Source organism: Saccostrea echinata, unplaced genomic scaffold (genome assembly GCF_033153115.1).
Source record: "Saccostrea echinata isolate AGI-Se365-2 ecotype Australia unplaced genomic scaffold, CSIRO_AGI_Sech_v1 ptg000058l, whole genome shotgun sequence".
NCBI classification, from domain to species: Eukaryota; Metazoa; Mollusca; class Bivalvia; order Ostreida; family Ostreidae; genus Saccostrea; species Saccostrea echinata.
In genome coordinates this window covers 5,264,971-5,289,660 of record NW_026889807.1, presented here as the reverse complement: position 1 = coordinate 5,289,660, position 24,690 = coordinate 5,264,971, and the positions used below count along the sequence as shown (strand labels likewise).

Genomic DNA, 24,690 nt, shown 5'->3' with positions numbered 1-24,690 from the left:
CATTAAGCCTCTAGGTAATAAATTTGACTTGAGACATGCATCACTAGAGAGAGAGAGAGAAAGATTTAATCATTACTTTTTCAATTGAAGGATTTAATTCCATATAGAAGTAAAAGCATACAGCCTGTATAGAATCACAGAAAGATTTTCAACACTGTTTTTAACATTCACAAGCACTCGTTATAGGCTTCGTAGGTAATTATAAGCTCTTCTCTCATACTTGAATTCATTAATATAAATTAAAATAATTTTTAAATTGAATGCGCAATAAATTTTTTTATAAAATCATTTTTTTGCATTGCTTTAAATAAAGTGTCTAATCTTAAAGGTATGTTTGTTTTATGTTCATGATTATTGTATTTATAGAAAAGAAAAACTGTTCCTAGTAATTGTTAAATAAGCTTTATGGAGAAAAATCAACATTTTAACTCAGCAATAGATATTTTTGAATTAGGGGAAAAAATAGTCTTAATATAACATCCAAGATCACATAATATACACCTGTCAATATTTCCATTTATATAGTCAAAATCCTTTAAAAAAATATACCAAAGCAATAAGCTTTAAAAGAATGTGCCTGATAAAGAAAAGTCCCTGTTGTAAGAAAAAGTACATGTATTATGAAAGTTACAAATCATAACGTTTCTATTATGAAAGTTTTCTCTTTAACAATAATTCCTCAAAATCCCTTTGTTCAGACGTTTCTTCCGGAAGTGAATTAGATGTACCTGAATTATCATTTTCAATCCCATCTTTTTGTTAAAAATTTTTTTTAGCAATGCAAGGAAGTGCCATTTAAGTGAAAGCAAATGTATTGTACTTTGCCGTATGAGAGACAAAAATAATCACCCTTCCTGTACATAATATATTTATGCCTTACTGATTTCAGTCATATTAAGTATAAAAACTAGATGGATAAACTTTAAATCTTTCCAGCTATCCATTTCCTGCTACAAAGGTAAATACATGCAATTATATTTTAACTGTTTAAAACTCATTCATCCCATTTAGTTTAAATGCTTTGGCCTTGACGTTCTTAAGTTTTCCGGTGTTAGTTTATTCATGGAAGTTTTTATATATATATAACGAGAAAAGAAACTCTTTTTTAAAATTATCTCGACATGGCCCTTGTATAATCACTTTCTAATATAAGCTTTTCAAAAAAAATATCAGTTGTTTTTCAATTATCTCAATATGATCCATGTTTGACTAAATGAATATATTTTAAAAATCGAGATTATTGTCTTCATTTATCTTTTTTTCTAACAGAGAGAGTAAATTGTACCTGAAAAGATTTCATTTAGAGGTATGTATTCTCTTAAAAATAATAATGCAGAAAAAGAATTGCCATCACTGTTTTATTATCTAATGCATATACTAATTTTATCCAATCTGCTTGTAGAAATTCGGAATATTCAAACGCCATGTTTGGACTTCTTTGCTTTTTTGTTTTACTTGCAACACATTTCAAAGTAGAATCTCTTGAATGTTCGTCAGACAAAAGATGTAGATGTCAGACCTATCGAGGAAAACTGTGGGCAAATTGTGAAAACCTTAACCTTACAACAGCGCCATTTTTCAACGATGACGTCACAGGGATAAATCTAGCAAGAAACAGTATTGCGAATTTCCCAGAAAGCCATCCCAGGGGAATACTATATTTAGACGTCTCGGAGAACATACTGCAAAAAATTGATATGACGTCATTGAGCAAATATAAAGACTTGAGAAATTTGACTGTTTCTAACAATAAACTTAGGACTATTGAGCTTGGTACTTTTGAGAACTCCTCAAAACTGCTACATCTTGATATTTCAAATAATCGGGAATTAACTATAGAAGTTCTTGTTAATGTATCGAGAGATTTGCGAAATTCTTCTTCGATCCGAGTTTTAAATTTTGAAAAATTACAATGTACATATGGAGTCAGTTTCAATCTCATGAAATATCACACTGCTTTTCTTAGGCATACAAAGCTGGAGGAACTAAACTTAGCGTCAAATCGCATCAACAGTCTAGAAACAGGAGTTCTAACAGAATTACCTAAGTCCCTCAAACGTCTGAATTTGGCTAATAACATTCTGAGTTTTGGATTTTATTTGGCGGAGTTTGGCGATTTGCCCAATATAATCAGTCTAAATGTAAGCTTTCAAGCTTCTTTCCGTCAGTTGCTTACCAAAGAATTTTTGATAAAATGTAACGATACCCGAGCAGTCGGCACTAGATTCACAGAACATCCCGATATCTGGAGGAGGAACCCTAAATTATCATCATCCTTGAAAGGAAATGTTAATATAAGTATATACTTGCCACGAAATCTGAAAACGCTTTATTTTCACGACAATTTGTACAAGTTTACTCTACAGGATTATGTTTTCAAGTCTGTCCATAAACAAATGTTGACACATCTCTATATGCAAAACAATATCATCTACGAATTAAATGGCCCTATTGTAGGATTTGAAAGTGTTGAACATATAGATTTCTCCAATAATTTTTGCGGCCACATCTCATCAAATTTCTTTCAATATTTTAGAAATTTATCTTACCTCAATCTGTCCCATAATGCATTAGGCGAAACTTTAGAAAGGGATAAAAATGGAGATATTTTTCAATATCTTCGTATGTTGACCAGTTTGGACTTAAAGCGGAACAGAGTTGTTTCCCTTCCGAATAAAATATTCCGCAATCTGAATAAATTGGAAAATCTTGATGTCAGTTATAATTCTTTGAATGAGTTTTCGATACCTATAAATCATATGACAAATCTCTTAAATTTGGACCTCTCAAATAACCAGTTATCGTCTTTAGATGAGGAAACGAGAAAAGCACTAGATTCGATATCACAAGACAAAGAAATCTCAGTGAATTTAAAGGGAAACAGATTAAGATGCGATTGTGAAAACTTAGATTTTATAAAATGGATGCACACTTCTAGAAAGGTGAAATTTTTACATTTCCATAGTTATTCGTGTATTTTCTCAAATTCATCAAAGATTCATTTTTCTGACATTGAAAATTTACTACAGACTTTGGAGAAACAGTGTTTTTCTTATATTCTTCTTATCGTGGTTATGACGTCATTAATAATCGTCGCCTTAACAACCGCTCTCAGTCGCATTCTCTATAGATACAGGTGGAAATTGAGATATATGTACTATGTCGCTAGAGAAAAGTACAAAGATAACAAATTATATAGCCACAAAACTCATGGAAAACAATATCATTTTGATGCATTCATGTCTTATGCTGACAGTGACAGACAATTTGTTATTTCCCTTGTGAAATTTCTGGAAGATAAAAGCAGCTTAAGGCTGTGTATACATCATCGTGATTTCATCCCAGGGACAGGTATTGAAGACAACATTACAAATGCCATTCATAACAGCAGACAAACTGTTTGTATTATGACGTCACATTTTTTAGAATCATACTGGTGTATGTTTGAATTGAACATGGCTCGAATGGAATCTATTTATTCGCGAAATGGTGAAAATGTTCTTTTTCTCGTGGCTTTAGAGGAAAATGCCATGAAAAAACTGCCGTTTTCTCTGATGGATCTGATAGAATCAAAATCGTATGTAGAATTTCCAGAGGGAGGAGACGAAGAGGAAGTATCAGCTTTCAGATCGAATTTGAAGAGACACTTAAATCGTGTGACAATGTCTTCAGACACTTAAAGGGTACTGCTCATAAAAATTGGGGGGAAAAGTCCAAACGACAAGAATGGAAATAAAAGTAGAACAAAATTTAATGATTCTCTTATTTATTTGAGTCACATTCATGCATTCTTTAAATGATATTATCCTAAAGATCAAGTGGCGGGGAAATGACTATATATGATGAGTCAATTTTGCCCCCCCCCCCCCCAAATCAATATTTTAGAATGTAATTCAGATATGTATAACTGATTTTTTTATTTTGTAGAAGAGATTATATTGGAAATATTTCCAATACATTTTCACATTTATATACACTCACAGACTGTAAATGACGTCAGAGATGATGCTATTTTTGCAATCCAATCAAAATAAGACAAAAATGGCCTTTTTCTTGACGTTTTTCGTATGGAAAACATAGAGAGAAGCTTTGAACATGCAAAATATTCCTGTCAGTATTTAGTCTTGGATAGATACATTTTTGGTAAAAAGTCTGCGCTCAATATTTTCTGGAAGAAAAACTGCTTGAAAACAAGCAGTTTTATACAAAATATGCTAAAATGGCGGGAAAATGTGAACTTCATGATGTCATACTTCTAAATTAATGGCATTTTGAACAAATTGAAAATTACGAATAAAGGTCACTGTATAGCTGTCATCTAAAAAAATCATCCAAACAGACAAATGGTTATAAATTACAGTTAAGGAAGCTCTAAATCCCACATACTTGAGTTCTAATCGTAGGGTAGTTTTATGCAGTAAGGTTTGCCCTTAGAAGTACGATAGAATAAATGGGGATCTTGTTATAATGACACAATTTGTAATGTTAAAATTTATTTTCAAATATCGGTAAACAACAATGACTTCTGTTCACAAATAGTTCACTTTCTATGAACAATTTTCCTAGGGAAATTAGGCAGGTACCCTGTGTTGAAATTGAACTTGATACAGTCAGTATGTACAACTTTAAATATTTTTTTTCCTTGAAGGATATACGCAACGTAGTTTGAACTTTATTGTCTTTTTCCCTGGAGTTGAAGAGTTCCAATACTTAAAGGAACTGTGTGCTACATTTTAATGTCCATTTATGCTGATGTACACTTCTTCTAAAACAAGTTTGGATAAATAAAACATCTAGAATATATGTTTAGTATTTTTTGTATATTTTTCTTTGAATTATACATGAATTTTCATCAATTGATATCTTTTCAAAACCCCTGGTAATGCATGCTGATTTTTTGTCTACGAACATCTAATGGCACTATAATCTTAAATTAAGAATATCTTGAAAAATTATCAGTAGGTAAGGTACGTTGCGTATGTCCTTAAGTCCAAAAAAGAATTTTTCATTAGTGTTTAGAGCTTCCATCGAACACACTTATTATGAATGGAAGTTTTATATGCGAGTTTTATTCCCTGTTGTTTTTAAACAAATCATGAACTAAACAGATTTATTAATTTTACAACAAATCAAAACTGTTCGTCCTGGACACTTCGCTATAATTAAGCGTATTTGACTAGTTATAATGCCATGAACATGGGCTGCGATATCACATCCATTATAGGCACGAAAAATCCAATCGGATCTGGTTAGCATCTTTTCAAAGAAGAAAATAATCCTTTTTCTTTTAAATATTTATTTTACGTTTGGTCTGTTTACAGACTCATTATTTGAAACAAAATAAATTAAAACTAAAAATATATGCATTTCATATATATATATATATATATATATATATATATATATATATATATATATATATATATATATATATATATATATATATATATATATATATATATATATATATATATATATATATATATATATATAAAGGCATCTTTCATTAAATTAAATATACAAATAATATACATTCCCTCCAAGGTAAGTAAATGCAGTTAAAAATACACTTCTATCGTTACTTTGCATAATGTTAAACATAGTCCATAATTTACACATTGAACATAAATTAACCCCCCCCCCCAAAAAAAAAAAAAAAAATTAAGGAAACATATTTTCTACAAACGTATTCAACATTGAAGAACTCTTCTTTGTAAAAAGGATGGATCCTTTTGAATAAGCCTACGTACAGAAACAGTAATAATAACTGCCACATGAATAGATGATGCATATGCAACTGCAGTAGAGTATATGTAAAATGTCACCAAGTTTTAAGAAGGGCAACCTGTGCTTTTTATGGATCAAGACATGGATGCAGAGAAAATGTAGAAATTATTCTAGCTTAGGTTAGATTTATGACATGACCGCAATACTATCCAATAAAAGGGTTGATTAACCTCTGGAATTCACGCAGCGGAAGAGTAAACAGTAAAGTGATGAGAAACTGATCACCTAAATTTTTTTTTTCTCGCAACCACCCATTGATAAATTCACTCATTTTCCTTGAAAGCAATGTGTCCGTTTCCCTGTAATATACACTACATGGTTAATAGTGAGTTGGGAATTTAAATATTATTGGCCGTATTGATATGGCCGGCGTTCATTTGCCTTGTTCCCTGGCTCATCCACGCCAAAGGTCACACAGAACACTAAGCAAATTAGGGAAAGGAAACCAATCTAGATGACCTTTCAGTTTTGTGGACGCAAGTACTTCAAGAATGTTTAAAAAGTGTACTTTTATGGACGATTCGATACAAAAGAGACTGCTTTGTACTGGAACTGAACTACAAATTTAAGTCCAAATCTTGAACAAACAAGGTAAATATACAATTTTATATATGTATTTTTTAGGCAGTATCTGCAGTTGAATTCGTTCCTGATCTACAATTCCATTTCGCAGCATAAGGATTTTGGAACCTGGTTGCTTTCTTTATTACGTGAAATAATTGAAGCTGAAATGTTAAACTTTAAGGTTGCAGTAAAACTGTCTGCATATGCTATCAGTTACCTCTCTCACTTCCCCTTAAAAAACGTCCATAATGGACCTAGAGGGCATCAGTAATACATGTACAATACAAATACAATACTATAGTAAGTCCATTTAACTTTTTTTGATTATCTTATGTAGACCCATATCACGAATGAGCATTATTCTCAGAAACATGTATAAATGGATGTGTGTATATGAGTGTGTGTTGGGGGGGGGATCTTTAGAAGAATGCCATTTCCATGCAATATAAACAGAAAGACTGTTTTACAAAAATTCGGGAGCAGGCACCTGCTGATCTACTCTAGTGTGCAATATTAAACCAGTCAAATCTGTCATGAAATCATATATAAATGTCTATGGCTTTGGAAAATTGAAATTTATGAGTCTTAAAATTTTCATCCATAGGTCGACTATGGATTGGATCAGAATATGGTTGCCAGATTTCCTTTGGAAAATGCACTCTACAATCTGTCTATTGTATCAGCCAAGAGAAAAGCATAGTATTGGAACTTCGGTCAAAGATATTAAAGGAGGACACTGTTTAAATAAAGAAAATGTAACGGGACACAAAGAAATCTTATACCTTTAACAGAGAAAGAAAGATGTCAGAGGTTTTTTTTATGTTTTTGTATGTTTTTCTATGTTCAGAAGGTTTAATATTATGTTAACTTTAATATTTAGCTTTTCCAGCTTGCATGATATTAAGATAAAGGTATCGTTTGTAATATAAAAATAATATATTATTGATATTCTTTGATATGAAATTTACCCCGAGTCTTTTTGTCATCAAGATGTAATGTATGCTTTTTCTGTAAACAATATATACAGAATTAGTTTATTTTATGAGAGGAAATTTACCTTGAAAAGTTCTGCTTTTTTCAAAAAGTAATATTTGTTTTATTCTGTTATATTCTTTGTGTGGGTGTGTGTGGGTGTGTGTGTGGGGGGTGGGGGGGTGGGGTGGGGTGGGGGGTTATCCCGTAAAGTCTTGCTATCATCGAGTTGCAGTGGTTGTTCATGCTTTGAATAATATATACTGTACTATTGATACTCATTGGGACGGAGGGATTTACCCCTTACATACTTGCTATTTTCAAAATTTAATGTTTCTTTTTTTAAAGTATGATGTTAACTGTATCAGTAATATTTTTCAGAGGAAATTTACCCGTAAATTCTGTATCAGTGATATTCTTGCGGGGGGGGGGGGGGGGTTACCCCGTAAAGTCTTGCTGTCTTAAAGATGGGTGTTTCTGCTTTGAAATACTGTATATAAACTGTATCAATGTCATTTTTAATAGAAAAATTACCTTATAGATTGTAACCATCTTATAGATGTTTGCGAATCAAAGATACTGTTTCAGTGATTTTCTTTGGGGGGAAATTTGCCCCTTAAAGTCTTGCTATCATCAAGATGGTTGCCTTTGCTTTCAACACTGTATATAAACTGAATCAATGTCATTTTTGAGAGGAAATTTACCCTGTAGAGTTCTGCGATTTTCAAAGTGTACTGTTCGCTTTTGATACGAGTAATGAATACTGTATCAGTGATACCTTCTTTTGAGGGGGGGGGGGAAATTTACCCCGTAAAGTCTTACTTTCTAAAACATTGGTGCTTTTGCTTTGAATTAATATATGGAAACTGTATCGATGTTATTTTTGAGAGGCAGTTTACCCCGAAGATTTTTGCTATCTTTAAGATGTTGTGAATCATAAAAACTATATCAGTTATTTTCTTTGGGGGAAAATTTACCCCGTAAAGTCTTGCTATCTAAACGATGGGTGTTTTTGCTTTTAATACTTTATATAAACTGTATCAATCTCTGAGAGGAAATTTACCCTGTAGAGTTCAACGATTTTTCAAAGTGTAATGTTCGCCTTTTCTACGTATAAGATAAACTGTATCAATAATTATTTTAAGTGGAAATTTACATTGTAGATTTTTGTTACCGCCAAGATAATGTGAAGCATAAATTCTGTATGAGTGATATTCTTTGAGGGGAAATTTACCCCGTAAAGTTTTGCTATCTAAAATATGGTTGTTTTTGCTTGAAATACCGTGTATAAACTGCATCACTGTCATTTTTTAGAGAAAAATTACCCCGTAGATTGTTGCCATCTTCACGATGTTTGCGAATCATAAATACTGTATTAGTGACTTTCTTTGGGGGGAAATTTACCCCGTAAAGTCTTGTTATCATCAAGATGGTTGCTTTTGCTTTCAAACACTGTATATAAACTAAATCAATGTCATTTTTGAGAGGAAATTTACCCTGTAGAGTTCTGCAATTTTCAAAGTGTAATGTTTGCTTTTATAAGACTAGTGAATACTGTATCAGCTAGAGATATTCTTTGGGGGGAATTTTACCCCGTAAAATCTTGCTTTCTACAAGATTGGTGTTTTGCTTAGAAATACTGCACTAGTGTATAAAATGTATCAATATCATTTTTGAGAGAAAAATTACTATGTAGATTGTTGCCATCTTCACGATGATTGCGAATCATAAATACTGTATTAGTGATTTTCTTTGGGGGGAAATTTACCCCGTTAATCTTGCTATCATCAAGATAGTTGCTTTTGCTTTCAAACACTGTACATAAACTGAATCAATGTCATATTTACCCTGTAGAGTTCTGCGATTTTCAAAGTGTAATGTTCGCTTTTTATAAGAGTAGGGAATACTTTATCAATGATATTCTTTGGGGGAAATTTACCCCGTAAAGTCTTGCCATCTAAAAGATGGTTGCTTTTGTTTTGAATTACTGTAGGTACACTGTTTCAATGTCATTTTTGAGAGGAAATTTACCCTGTAGTTTTTTGCTATCTTTAAGATGTGAATCAGTGATTTTCTTTCGGGGGAAATTTACCCCGTAAAGTCTTGCTAAATTGTCAATAGTTCCTCCAAATATTTACATTTTAGCTTATTTGTGACAGTAGATCGTGTTTCTATTAGAAAAACGCTGATTTTTCACAATCTTATGAATAAATATCTTATAAAACTGTGTTTTTTTGGTTAGATTTTGTCAATGCCTGAGGGCAAAATGCCTAAAACAGAAAAAAAGATTTTCTGGTTTGATTTTGGAATATGCAGTTTTTTTCTGGTGAAAATTGGAGTAAATTAAAAGTCGAAAATCTTGGATATGGGGAAACCCATATCTTTTCTTGTTACAATGACCGTCAATGCATCCATAGACGAGTTCACTGGTTTCTCTGAAAGGTGGCACATGTTAACCTTTCGTTAACATTTTCTACATTGATCTGCCTACTTTGAGTGATTTACTTTCATGCAAAATTGTTAAATTTTATCCCGAATTGTATGGCCTATAGTTTGTCATTTTAAAAAATCGGGCTATTTCGATACATGTAAGATTTATACGGAATATATTCTATCATTAAAAAGACGATTCTTGTGTAGCACTGATCCGTAGTACGCAGAATTTATTTTTATTATTTTTTATTTTTTATGTTTCTCCCTCTCCCCCACATGGAAAAACTTTGCTACAGGCATTTATCAAGCTATATTTGGATTGCTGTCTATCAAATTATTTTGCGAACCTTAATGAACAAACTAATGCCAGTAAACATGGTAAAGACTATCTTTTAAAACCTAATAGTTGAGTTCAGTTTTTTCAAGCTGTTCAGCTATCTATATAAGTTCTTCCTACTTATTTAAAATACTTGTACCATTGAGTTTAGTTTGTATATACGGATATATGTATGAAAGAGAAAATCGGATCTTGGTAACACCAAAGAATACATAAATACGATGTACAGATTTTAGAGCCAGGTTTGCCAAGGATTGGCATATTCTTATTCGAAAAGGGCGAATTGTTCCAAGGGGCAAGTTGTCTAAGAGGCGAACTCTCTAGCATTCTCGCGGATCTAGGGGGGGGGGACGATCGAGGGGGGTTCTTTAAGAAGGGCGGGCGGGACCTCGGACGATCGGCGGACACCCCCCTCCCCCCGTGGATTTGTAGAATTATTAAATGTATACATGTATATTGAAGTAAATAAAAATGGCAATATGGATATAAAAACTTGATTGCCTATTCTTTGATATATGTTTAGAAGATTCTTTTTATATATAGACTATTTATCACACTGTAATAATGATTTTATGAGTTTGTACACGCCAGACGTCATTAGTTTTTCATATCATATTTTCAATATTATCATATAGTAAATCAAAAACAAAACAACAAAAAGAAAAGAAAAAAAAATACATTTAAAATAAAAAAAAGGGATCGTCCAAGATTTGAACCCGGGACCTCTCACTTGCTAAGCAAGAATCACAGAGACATTTGATTGTACATCAAATTAAATGCAAACATTAGATCACATACAATGTTTATATTCACGTTCGATATTGTGAAAATTTTACACAGTACATGGTGTCTAATTAAGCCTTTACTAAACAGTTCTTAAAGATGTAATTAGAATATAAAGTCCGCCGACAACCTGTATTATATGTAATAACTCTCCAGATGCCCCTGTGCTAAAAATAGTGCTTTGAGAGGGGCAAGAGAGGCCATAGGGAGTTATGGCATAATTTTTTTTTTTTTTTGCAAAAACTGAATAGCTTCTTGAGATATCACTTGAAAACGAAAGAGTTAAACACAGACATAATGTATGAATTTACCACCTTGAACTTTGACCTTTTGACCTCGAAATCAGGAGGGTCTTCCTTAAACAACAGGGAGTTGCTATGTAACATTTCATTGCAAAATCTTCCTTGAACTTTGACCTCTTGACCTCGAAATCAAGAGGGTCTTCCTTAAACCACAGGGAGTTGCTATGTAAAATTTCATTGCAAAAGCTTCAAGGATTCCCGAGATATCGCGCGGAAACGAAAGCGTTAAAACAGACAGAATTTATGAATTTTTTACCTTGACCTTAGACCTTTTGACCTCAAAAATCAATAACGTTCTTCTTTAGGCCATAGGGAGTTGCTATGCAAAATTTCATTGCTAAAACTCAAAGGGTTGTCGAGATATCGCGCGGAAACGAAAGTGTTACAGACAGACAAAAGTACAGACGGACGGACGGACGGACAGACCCAAATATATATCCCCCACTTTCAGTGAAAGCGGGGGACAAAAATAAGTATTTAATTCATATAAGTAACATTAAGTTCATCAAGACCAAGAAACACCTAGTCACTACTAACTACAGCATCATAAGTATAGCTATTGCTTAGCAGTTCCTAGTACTTTCAACACTTTGAATTTTTTTTTTAAATTCACTCGCGTATCTCGGTCAGATGCAGCATCCTGAAGAAAACTTTCAATGTGCATCCATTTATTTTGGTTGTTTCAATCAATAATTACATGATGGCTGTCAACACATTCAATGTTTACATGAACCTGTCAACATTGATTAAGATGGAATGCAACACCAAAATTTTATTTCATGGATCTTTAAGACATCCCTGTTTAGTTATGGTTTTAGCATTGAAAGGACGGTATTAGCTCTCAATTATTTTATATGAATTTCTTTGCATTTTTTCCATAGAAAATGAGAAAAATGATTTATTTGCAAGTAAGATATCTTAGAGTTAAAAATTTGCTATTAATGAATGCATCATTTGAATATCTAATAAAATATTAAAAGAAAAGCCATATAGACATTTAATTTTTTTAGATAAAAATTACTTATGAAATAAAACACATTATTAACATTTTCAAAACCTATGGATAATATATTCAAAGAAAAGTCACAGCTCAAAGGATATGTTAGATAATCATATTTTATAAAAGAAATTGAAGTGAAATTGCGACATTTTACAGAAATTATTTTTTTTTTATTTTGGCCAATCATAACCGGAATTTTATAATTAATGGAAATTTTATATATATATATATATATATATATATATATATATATATATATATATATATATATATATATATATATATATATATATATATATATATATATATATATATATATATATATATATATATAAAACTAGTTTGATAAGGTGTAATATGGAATAAAGAATTATTGAACTTGACAATCAAATATTAGATTTCTTAGTGGTAAATACATACAAATGTAAAGAGGGCAATAAATTATGCTTTATTCATTTTGAGTAAATTGATCGGTGTTGGTCCAAATATTTAAAAAATATATTTTTCCGAAATTTTCGCAGTTTCATTTCAATTTCTTTTTAAAATATGATTTACTAACATTTTCGCCATAGTTGTTTCTAGTTTTAGAAATATTTTAACATAGGTTTAAAAAATATTCACAAATAATATGTTTTATTTAAATAAAAAAAAATTATTTTAAAAAATAAAATGTCTTTCCAACCCTTCGTTCCATATTATATTAGACATTCATATTATATATTTATGAACAGCAAATGTTTAACCATAAACCACCTTATTTGCGAATAAAACATTTTTTTTTTCATTTTCTCTGAAAAAATGGAAAAAAAAAATTTATAAAATAATCAAAAGTCAATATTGGTCTTTCAATGCCGAAACCATAGTTTAAAAGGTATTTCTTAACGATCAATGATAAAATTCTGGTGTGGCATTCCTTCTTAAATCCCATGCATTTCGGACATTTGTTTCTCCGCGTCTTTTTTTTAAATAATTTTTTAGTTGAAAAAACAAAACCAAAAAAAAAAAATTATCACATGAACTGTGATTACGTTTTCAATGATAATTTTTTTTTTATTCACAGACACTTAGATCATGGCCTGCCACACCCTTCTATTTTTTTTAATCTTGGATCGAACAATTTTTTTTTTCTACTGATATTCTTATAACTGGTATACATAACATGCAATCGATATTGTAACTTTTTTGTCTTTCTGAGCTGTTTTAAATATCTCGTATCGATAAATGAAAAGTATTTTTATCTTTAAAGTTGACCCCGCCCCCGAAATAAAAGTATCATTCTTATGACGATATTATTTCAGTTTGGAGGGGGTAACAAAAATAAGAAAAAAAAGATAACAATTAATGGAAAGGGGAATTTTATCAGACTTCCCTCCGAAAAACTAGATATACAGCAAGTCTAACCCTGTGAGGAAGAGTGGCTATATATGGCGACTCTTATCCGGGCCCCCTCCCAACCAATAATAGTGAGGCTTCCATTCAAACTAGATTTCGCTGTTGTGTCATTTATTATTTTTCCCCTCTTGCTTCAAAACAATGTTTAAACAATAATACTAGATTAAAAAAGGGGAAAAGTAAACCTTTAAAGTGACACCGTGAAGGGAAAATGCGAAAAGCGACAAAAGTAGAATTTATGCATGATACATGCAAATTTTGTTCAGTTATTGAAAGTGTTAGATTTCAGAAAGTTACAAGTTTCAGAACCTAAAAATATACTTTAATGGAGAAAAATAAAAGTAAAAAAAATCTTTGCATAACCAAAACAAAAATACTGCTTCACTTCTTCCTCTTTGTTGTACGCATGCGCTGAAAGTTGAAGAATTTACCATGGTTTCAATTCCATAGATATAAATGTCGGATGACCGAGAATTTTTATACAATCTTCAAGAAATATGATCAGAACTTATTTCTCACTTCTATTTGCTCCAATTTAATGCTTTTTACAAGTTTCACGCAAAAAATAAAGGACGCGTGACCTTGTGGACATTGCCGATAAAAACAAAGCGATAGATATAAAACATTTGTTTTTCCGGCACTTACATTTTGCAGCTTTTTTCTTGCAGTTGAGTTACCAAAAACTTCGCTTTCTTCATATTTCACATAAATGTTTTGTTTTGTGATACAACTTTCTGAAAAGAAACACATGATTTTGACTCATTATGTAACTTTAAAGAGACACTATGACGGACAAACGGGGAAATTTACAAAAGTAGAACTTTTTGCAAGGCACATGCAAATTTTATTCAATTCTTGAAAGTATTAGGTTTCAAAAAATTACAGATTTCAGAACCTAAAAAATCTACTCTTATGGAGAAAAATACAAGTAAAAATGATTTTAGTTTGCCCCAACACGAAAATTTTCCTTCACTTCTTCCTCTTTAAGGTACGCATGCGCAGAAAAGTTGAAGTTACCATGGTGTCTATTCCATAGATTTAAATGTTGGATGACCGAGGATTTTGATATAATCTTCAAAAAGTGATCAAAACTTATTCCTCACTTTTAATTTCTCTAATTCAATGTTGTTTACAAGTTCCACGCTAAAAATAAAAGTCACATGAACATGACATTGTTGACATTGACGATAACAACCACGCCATAGATACAACTTTTCATTTACCGGCACTTACATTTTGCAGTCTTTTCTTGCTTAATTTTACCGTGCAGTTGATATCTCAAAACTCATTTCTCATAAATATTTAGCTTTATGATACAATTATCTTAAAATAAACACATGGTATTGACTCACTGTGTAACTTTAATAAAACCTGATTTCTATAATAATGATTGGGCCAATACAATACCGCTTTCGAACAGAGGTCTTTGTGGGAAAAAAGGGCGGGGGGCAAGTTGACACAAGTTAGTTACGTAGTTGAGGCAAATATTTGCCAGACGAAAACGATTGTATTCCGAAAATAAACTAAACAAGATATATTTGCATGTAATTTTGAAATTAAAGCATAACTTTTTGTACATGACGTACATGTATGTAAAAAATATGGTGTCCGGATAGGGCCATTTGCAAAAGCTCAACAGCGCGTTCAGAAAAACACTCCATCGCGCTAACACACATCACGCCATCACGCTATCACAATTATACAAAACACGTCATCGCGCTTATACACAACACGCCGAACTTTACACAACACGCCGTCGCGCTAACGCAACTTTACACAACACGCTGTCGCGCTGTCACACAACTCGCTAACACAACTTTGTGATAGCGCGACGGCGAGTTGTGTGTTAGCGCGACGGCGTATAGTGTGTTAGCGTAACGGCGTGTTGTTCAATTATGTGTTAGCGTGATGGCTCGTTGTGTGTTAGCACAGCGGCGTGTTTTTCTGAACACGCTGTTGAGCTTTTGCATATTATGGCCCTATCCGGACTCCATAAAAAGTTATATTTCACACGTTATATTTGTCCCCCTTACAAGGCTATCTCAGGAGATGAATGAAAGCACAGAGAGCGAAATTGAGATAATTGGAATTATATAAGTTTGCCCCATCCTCGAAATCCTGCATCCGTGCCTTTAGAGGGAGAGAGAGAGGGAGCGAGCAAACATTCAGATCACGTGATTTGTGCGACATATGCATGATTTGTCGGCCTACGATTTGCAAACCATAATCGAAGATTAGTTTGCTTACACCCTTTCTTAAAGAAACTTTTCTCTGTGGTTTTTGATGATTATCAGGTATTTAGCTGGAATTTTAACAATTGAAATAACAAGAGCTTCTACTTTCTACCTAATATTTAGCGCTTGTAAGTTTTTGCAGAGTAATTACAGTATTTAGTAGAAATGAATGTTGAATTTTGAACATTATGCTATTCAATTGTAACATGTCCAATCTCTTCCACAAGGACCAAGGGTACTGGAAGTTAATGAAAGTATTGAGTATGGACATGATTACATACATGTACCTGTGCACACACATATCCGTACATTTGTAATAAATATTGAAATGCACTTTAAGTGCTTCTGTTGCGGGCAAAAGATGACTTGCTCAAGTCTCTATGTTTAATTTTTAAAGCTCTCAGACTCTTAAATAATGTGATCTGTGTTTGATCTAACAGTTTAAGGTTTAAAGCTGAACACATCTTCGCAAGCCTTTTACCCTCATAACGAATCGGACACTTGGCTAGCGAAGATGAGCTGAACACGACTCGTAAATAGACATACGCCATTTTCGATAAGTACTACTAGCTACGATATCAGCACCGGGGTATACTCTTAGCATTCGTTACACCTAACTGCTTTATTGTCACGATCGAATATCGACGTGGAATGGCGACACGTGTTCTTGCTGATTATCTTACATTACCTTGGTTTACATTTTATTGCAGTTAAAGGTGCTTAGACACAGATTTGAAGTTAATATTTACTCAAATTTTCTGTATAATTTCATGACTTATATGTTGCTATAGCATTTCATACGAAAATTTGATAAAAATCTTATTTTATCTGGAAGTTATTGAAACTTCGGATTTCTGGACGCGTTTGATAGACACATCCTTGCACTTTCACAAATTTTATCTTTATCCTTATTACTTTAGAAACGTAGCAATGATGTTGTTTATTAATGAAAAATATTAAAACTATAATACAGAAATTTCAGAGTAGAAATATAGAAAGCAAAATCCTCTCACCAGTATTGTCAGTCCGTGCTCAGTGGGTTGTGCAGAGTTTAACAATTGAACACCCCCAGTGAAACGTAAACATTAACAACAACAGAGCTCGTGCCTTGTTTACAAAAACAGTTTACGTTTCACGGGTGCATTCAATTTGTTAAACTCTGTACACAACTACACAACACTGAGCACGGGCTGACAAAAATTAAGTGAGTGGGTTTTGCTTTGCACATTTTTACTCTGAATTTTCTGGATTATAGATGTAATATTATTCATTAATACATAACAAAATTGCTGCTTTTCTTAAGTATTAAGTATAAAGTTAAAAATTGTGAAAGTGCAAGGATGTGTTAATCAAACGCCTCCCGAAATTCGTAGTTTCAATAATTTCCAGATTAAATAAGTTTTTAATTTTATTTTCGTGTGAAATGCTATAGCAACATATAAGTTGTTATATTATACAGAAAATTTGAGAAAATATAAACTTCAAATCTGTGTCTATGCACTTTTAAGTGTATTTGCCCTGACCCAAACTGTTGTAAGTTTCTTTGGTATTCTTACTCTCCTGCATTAGAAGAAGTATACACAGTTATGCATTGTCGCAACCGAGTGCTGTGTAGCATGCGTCCGTCTAGACAGGTGGCGATTGATTACACTGAACAGCTGAACAGTTACCGCCAGAGAGGGAATATCGCTCTCTAGCGAGATGATCTCTCTACAGGGGAATTGTTCCCAACCTGTTGAAGGCTTCAATGCAGCGTTCTCCCGGATTTTTAAAAAGCACGAGATTTTTGATTATTTTGTAATCAAAACAACAAAACACCTGTTTATGGTAATGTTTATTCTTCCGCTAGAGAGGGAATATCGCTCTCTAGCGAGATGGTCTCTCTACAGGGGAATTGTTCCCGACCTGTATGAAACCGCTGACTTGGTAACATTACCATAAACAGGTGTTTTATTGTTTTGATAACAAAATAATCAATAGTCTCGTGATTTTTAAAAAATACGAGAGAAGGCTGCATTGAAGCTTGAATTTCCTACATAAAACTGACAGCCTCTGCTAGAAATTTAAGACAATGAATGTGAGAATAGGAGGCGAAAATTAAGTGTAAATCGTGTATTTTTGCAAAGGTTTTAAAATTTACAGCTATATATGTTTATGAAGCAATATGAAATATGAATAGATATCCAAATTACATTCGTTAAGGTTTTAGCTTTCACTTCTTGCACAGAAGGTGATAATTACGTTCTTCAGAAACCCATGACCATTGCTGAAATATTTGATCTTTGGTGGACTATAAGAAGTACGGAAGCGCAACAGGGTTGTAACATTTGTTTAAAAGTTATAATGAGAAAAAACTATCAATGACATATATACAAGCTGGATACCCGATTAAATAATTAAATATATTTGAAAACAAATCAATTAAAAAAGTTTAAATTAAGTCTAACCGATATTGACATAGTACATAATGTTGATAAATGGAAACCTTGGAATTGCATTAAGGCGTGATATTCTCGACGCAAAATAACTGTCTGTCAAATGGTGATCTAGATTTTTATTTGTTGTCTTAGCTCATCAATATTCATAGGAGCATAGTCAAGCCTAACCGATAAACGACACATAACAGCTTAGTATGAATTAATTTTTTATAACACAAATAGAGAAAACAAAAATGCGAAATTGTTGAGGGATCATTGCTTTCCACGTGTTGTGTTAGTTTGAGGAAGTAGGCCCTAAGTGTTTGTATTTCAATAACATAAATTCTTAAGGGTTTTTTTTCCCGGTGGCAATGAACAATTCCACGTTTGAGAACACTTGCACTGGGATCCTGCATAACAATGCAAGTGTATCTTTTAATAGTTCACAGATCCTTTCCAATACAGAGGTTGCATAGGAGAACCCAGGCCGGAAGAATTTTTTTTTTTAAAAGGATTGGGGGGGGGGGGGGGGGGTTGACGTCCAAAAAATTTGACCAAAATAATAAATTAAAAAGTGACAAGGAAATAAACGCTTTTAAAGGTATGCATATATTTAGAAAGAAGATTTACCAACACTATGTGAAATTCTTCGTAATTAACATTTTATAATTCCTACAATAAAAAAATTAATTATATTTTTATTAAGTTAACAAGGGGACCGTCACGCATAAGCGATGATTTGCAGGTTATAAATGGCTTCCTGTAAGTCGAGTCATACTTGAAGGTCACCCATAAGACTATTTAAATTAGATTTACTGTGAATTGAAGATGTGTAATGTTGATAGCTTTTACCATGCATCTGTTTTTGAACTTCGGTATAATCTAAAGAAATCTAGTCACATAATCTACCTCCTGTATTTGTTCCTTGCAATTGTCATCCCTCCCCATCTACCGTCTCGCGCCTCCGAAAACTTGTGATTTTTCCAAAATAACATGTACAGTCATATTCTGAGAGCAATACATGTGCAATAGTATGATCTATTTTTTTTTAATTGAGTTATTTATGTCGGACAAGTAACTGAAATTTACATTGGTTTTTTTTTTTTTTTTTTTTTTAATTGAATCATTTATGTAGGACGAGAAACTGAAATTTACACTTTTTTTCATTCACGGGTAAAATATACAAAAGAATAAATATATAGAAGATCCTGCAAACATTGACGAGTGTAACAATGAGCTCACGAAATGATACTCCTGCTCCCACATGTGTATAATGATTAAGTCCATTTGTTGATATAGGAAAGTCCAAATATATGTCCGATAAAAAGATAAATTAGGAAGTCACAATTTAAACTACATTTTATTTTATAGTATAAGAGGAGTTGCTGATAAGAGATGGGTATCCGAAATCGTAATGGACTGACGGACAACTTTACAGACAGACTAACTGACGGACACCTCACCACTATATACCCCCCGCTTTTCAAACGGGGTTATTAAAAAATAAGGCGAAAGATATACGTACATCTGCAATAATCAAGTTTACTCGTACTAATATTTATCTACCTCTGGTCCTCCGTAGAAAGTCTATACAATTGTGCATGATCTTGATCAAATTTCCAAAATATGCAGCAGTAGAGGCAATATTTTAAAGCAAATATATTGAGATGAGACAATAAATATTTAACAAATGGGTTGACATGCATCCGGATTTTCCTTTTACGGTAGTTAACACGTTTACAGATGGAATCGGAATGTAAATTTCGGGTTTCCGAGATGTATTTTTTTCCCGCTAGAGAGAGATAATTCTACAGGGGAATTGTTTCCAACCTGTCATATAAGGACCATCAGATATTGTGAGAAACCAGTCGAATATGGCGGACAGATTCCTTTTACGAACCGTGTTCATCTTTAAGTATGACATAGAAAAGAATTGCATATTTGCTTATAAACACAATAAAAAAATGAACATTAAGGGGACGACTTTTTTATTCTGAAATGGGGGTGGGTTGGGGTTGGTACAATTTTTGAGTCAGATTACAGTCAAGGCTAGATTAATCATTTTTAACATGATCAAGGGCAGATTATATTTTTCACTGAAAAAGTTTGACAAAATAAATAAATAATAAATAGATAAGCAAAACGCCTAAACTAAAGAAAACCTGTCAGGAATAATTATTTATTTTCTTGCTGGAGGACAAGCAACTAACCATTTAAAACATTCACAAGAAGATACTATTTTTAAAATCTACTTACTTCAAAAACATATAGTCATATCCTAAATAAATTAAAAATAAAACAGCAATATCTGCAGCCCCCTCCCCTTGAACCAAATGGTTCTTCCGCAAGCTTAATTCAGCTTTGTGATAACCCGATATCTTGAATTTGTCTGTTGTTGTATCCGTCTAATCATCTGTCAGTCTATCCATCAGTCTGTTATATGAAATATTATCTAAAATTCTTACTTAGAACCCCCTGGCCTATTTAAAAAAAAATGAATTAACCAACATAAAATTGAAATTGTTCAAGTTATGGGCCTGGGTTGATGATAAAAGTTTAATTTTTCATAGAATGATACCAAAAAAAGAAGAAAAAAAAAACACATTTAAAATCTTCTCAAGAACAGTAGGACAGTAATTAATCATAACAATACCCAATATCCACAGGTATTGCAAAATCAGTTTTGTTCCAAAAATGCTCCCTGGTTGTAAGATTGGAGTCGCAACAGAGGAACAAAGAATTAGGAAATCTTTTAAAATCATCTTCCCTAGAATAGTAGGTCCAACTGTCAAATTCACATGCCATTTGACTCAAATACTGCAGATTCAAGGGTTTTTTTTTTTCCTATTCTGTTCCCTTGGGTAGGCTTGAACCACAAAAATCATTGTCAAGAACAAAAGGACCATTTGGTAATATTATTTTATCCTAGCGGTATGCAAGCAACTTGAGGTAGTGTAAAAATCAATGGCCTTGGGATAATGTTTAAATAAGATAGGGGATGAAAGTTTTACAACAGGAATACATTAGAAAACATCGCAAAGCAAGGTAAATGTAAGCTTTTTTAGGAAGTGCAGATTAAATTTGTTTAAGAGGGCTGGGTGGTTGTGGCCATTTTTAGACTATATTGATCTCCTTTAGAAGAAGAGCTCCATATAAAGATATACAAAAATGATCAAATTTTAAAACTAAATGTATGAATTTTTTTCTTTGCCAAATGATAGTTGACAGCTTAAGATATCATATCTAAAAAATAAGTTATATTTGATGGTTAATTTGTTGGCCTCCCAGCCTCCTTAAATCATGGCCTACAGGACTATGGCTGGGCACAATGGGGAATCAAAGTTAAACCATGGAAAATATATGAAAAATGTTTAAAAATTTTCTTCCAAAAAGCAACCAAAGTAAGTGATGATTTTACGTAAGCAGCCTCAGTCAATGCAGATTCTATTTGTTTAAAACATGGCCCTCTAGGAGAAGTTTTGGCCACAAGCGGGAATGATATTTTTAACTAAAATTGCTGTATGAATGTGTCGATGAAATTTTTCCTCAAGAAAAGCTAGAATTATATTTGGTGATATTTATATATGAACAAATTGAGAAAAAAAAAATAAAAAAAAAAAAACACAAGAAAAAAAATAAAGGTCCACATGCATTCACACAGTATTTATTAGAATTCTTCTTTAGGCTCAAGAGGGCTATTTAAACTGTGTTTTTTTTTTTTTCAATGCTTTGCTGTAAATTTGTAATACATGTAAAAAGAATATCTTGAGACTACAAGAACAATAAAACTTTGATTTGATAGCTTATTTTAAATATACGGAGATATAGTCAATAAACTGTTGCATTTATTTGAGCGCAGTAAACATTTTTTTTTTTCAGTGGATGACACTGTAGCTTTTTAATTGTCCATTCCAAATCTTTCTAACTAGCGAGATACAGATATGCACTTTAGTAAAAATGTTGAAAGTTAAGGTCTAATTTTTATAACTTTTTCGGTAATTTTCTAATGATACTAAGTATACATACCGTTAGAATACATTTTAGCACCTTAAACTTAGTGCAATCTACCTCTTCAATTGCTCAATGAAACAATAAATCTGTGCTTATGGATGAGAGAAAATATGCATTTGTTTTTATCAAACATAAACTCGTATTTTAATTAGTGAATAAGAATCAGTCCACAGAGCGCGAAAATATGATTACTACTAAATAAAGTTCACATGTACGTTCACAACATGTTCAATTGTCTTCTTACAGGTCGTAGAAATCAAAATACATGTATAATGGCGACTGCACAAGGTCAAGATGTGATACGGAGCAGTTTATGTCCAGAGCCTGCAGAATTTCACTGCAATTTGTGCAGTACGGATATATGTAGCAGCTGCGTTTTGAGACACATGATGGATAAATCGAAAAATCACGAGGTTGTTGCATTTGAGAGCAAAAAGAAAAAAATAGAGAACCCCGAGAGTCAGTCTCACAAAATAAAATGCGAGACATATTGTCATAATTGCAAGGCGTCCATATGTATCAAATGCCTCATCGGTTCACACAAAGGGCATGATGTTACGGAAATAGACGAAATAGTTCAAATGCAGCGAAAACGTATTGAGTCTGATACAGAGGCATTAGAAGGAAATGTATTGCTAAAAATTACCCTTATGAAAGAAAATGTTTCCTCAAGCAATGTTATGGTTGATAATGTCATCTATGAGCTGACTCAAAGAGAAAACCAAATTAAGGCTGCGGTTCACAACGAAGCAGAGAAGATAAGGAAAGATGTTGTTCTTGTTAAGGAACGAAATAGAGATGTCATTTCAGAAAATCAGTCAAAAGTTTCTGAATTGGAAAGCAAACTAAAGCAAGCGATAGAAAAGAATAGACAGATTTTACAGTCCCGACAGATTCAGGATATATTGAATTATGAGTGTATCAACGAAAAGTTCAAAACAGATTTAAATCTCCAAAAGTGTGTTCATCCACGTTTTGTATGCAGTGAAATTGAAAACGATCAAATCATTCGTTTGCTAGGTCATATATCCTGTGAAGAGGCCAAAACAGTCAAACAAGATTTACATTCAAAAGAAAGCCCGGAGATAATGTTTTCATGTACAATTCAGGGTTCTAACAAACCTCTTTGGAGAATAATGTGTGTAGGAAATAATAAACTGTTAATAAGTGGCGAGATAAACTCCATTAAGGAAATAGACAGGAAGGGGGCATCTTTACAGACTTTTAACACTTTAAAATCCCATGTAGCTTTCTCGTTTGATAACTGGAAATCTTTAACATTTGCAGTAAATGATGACTCCAAAATCTATATTGTCAATTGCAACAAAGTAGAGAAATATTTGAATTGTGATGGTTGGTTACCAAAGGGTCTTTGTCATCTGAAGAACGGAAGCCTGTTAGTAAGCATGCGCTCTTACGATGAGAAGCAAAGCAGAGTGATAAGATACTTAGGGACGGAAGGTATACAGAAGATTCAGTATGGTATCCGGAAACAGCCTTTGTTTTTCTGTGAAGTTTCCTTTATGCTTTTGCTAACTGAGAATGGTAATGGGGACATCTGTGTGGCAGACTATGGAGGAAGCGCAGTTGTGGTTTTGGATTCTTTTGGTGAACTACGTTTTAAATATGAAGGAAACATTTCCAATCAGTCAAAATACAAACAATTCCTGCCGATGCACATTGCTGCTGATGTTAACCATCAGGGGCCTGTTTTACAAAAGAACTTACGACTAAGACCAAAAATTAATTCTGCTAATAACTTTTTAATTTACATTAAATAGAAAACGGTGTTAATATTTTTAAAAAATGTGTAGAAAGATACTTTTACACTAGTAATTTTAAACAGAATAATTTTGCAAAATTTTACAATCAACTGAAGTTTTTGATCTTAGTCGTAAGTTCTTTTGTAATACGGTCCCCAGATTTTGATAGGTGATAGTAGATATAACATTGTCCATATCATTGACTGTGATGGCAACTTTGTCCGTTATATAGAACATCCTTGTAATGGGGGACTTAGTGTTGATACTGACAACAATTTAGTTGTTGGTGATAGAAAAAGTGGAAAAATTCAATTCATCAAATATTTGGAGTAATTCATTTTTTTGTAGTGAACGTACTAGACATTTGACTTAATCTTTACTTCCATAATTTGCTGAAATGACTGAAACACTGCAACATTTAAGTCCGGACACGCCAAAGTCCAGACTTTCAGCTACCCTTTTTGAAAGACATAATTTAGAAAATTTCCTGGATTTTGGTGGGATTTTTTATTATGATCACATCATGTCAACCTTAACTTTCACAGTGTAGTTGTTTTCTCGACAAAATCTTCCAAACATAAGAATCCCATGAGAGAATGAGGCGGGGGGGGGGGGGGGGGGGTTGTCATCCCACCATAAATCCCACAGGAGAAATAATCCTGTGGGATAATTTGTCCCATGTGGAAAAAAAAAAT

At 32.7% G+C, this 24,690-nt stretch overlaps 2 protein-coding genes across 2 annotated transcripts; both read left to right on the top strand.

The window, feature by feature from the left end:
• The first annotated feature begins 1,424 nt into the window (after positions 1-1,424).
• Positions 1,425-3,722, top strand: LOC133174492 (toll-like receptor 4). Its single transcript, XM_061309609.1, has one exon. The coding sequence runs from the start codon at positions 1,425-1,427 to the stop codon at positions 3,678-3,680; it is 2,256 nt and encodes a 751-aa protein (XP_061165593.1). The 3' UTR covers positions 3,681-3,722.
• Positions 3,723-22,504: 18,782 nt separating this feature from the next.
• LOC133174491 (uncharacterized) lies at positions 22,505-24,328 on the top strand. Its single transcript, XM_061309608.1, has 2 exons — positions 22,505-23,941; positions 24,155-24,328. Exons 1-2 carry the CDS (start codon positions 22,505-22,507, stop codon positions 24,326-24,328), a joined length of 1,611 nt encoding a protein of 536 aa, XP_061165592.1.
• Positions 24,329-24,690: the final 362 nt, after the last annotated feature.

Coding starts and splice junctions, on each gene's coding strand:
- LOC133174492 (XM_061309609.1), top strand. CDS start 1,425: ATGTTTGGACTTCTTTGCTTTTTTGTTTTACTTGCAACACATTTCAAA.
- LOC133174491 (XM_061309608.1), top strand. CDS start 22,505: ATGGCGACTGCACAAGGTCAAGATGTGATACGGAGCAGTTTATGTCCA. Junction 23,942..24,154: donor ATGTTAACCATCAGGGGCCT/GTTTTACAAAAG, acceptor TACGGTCCCCAG/ATTTTGATAGGTGATAGTAG.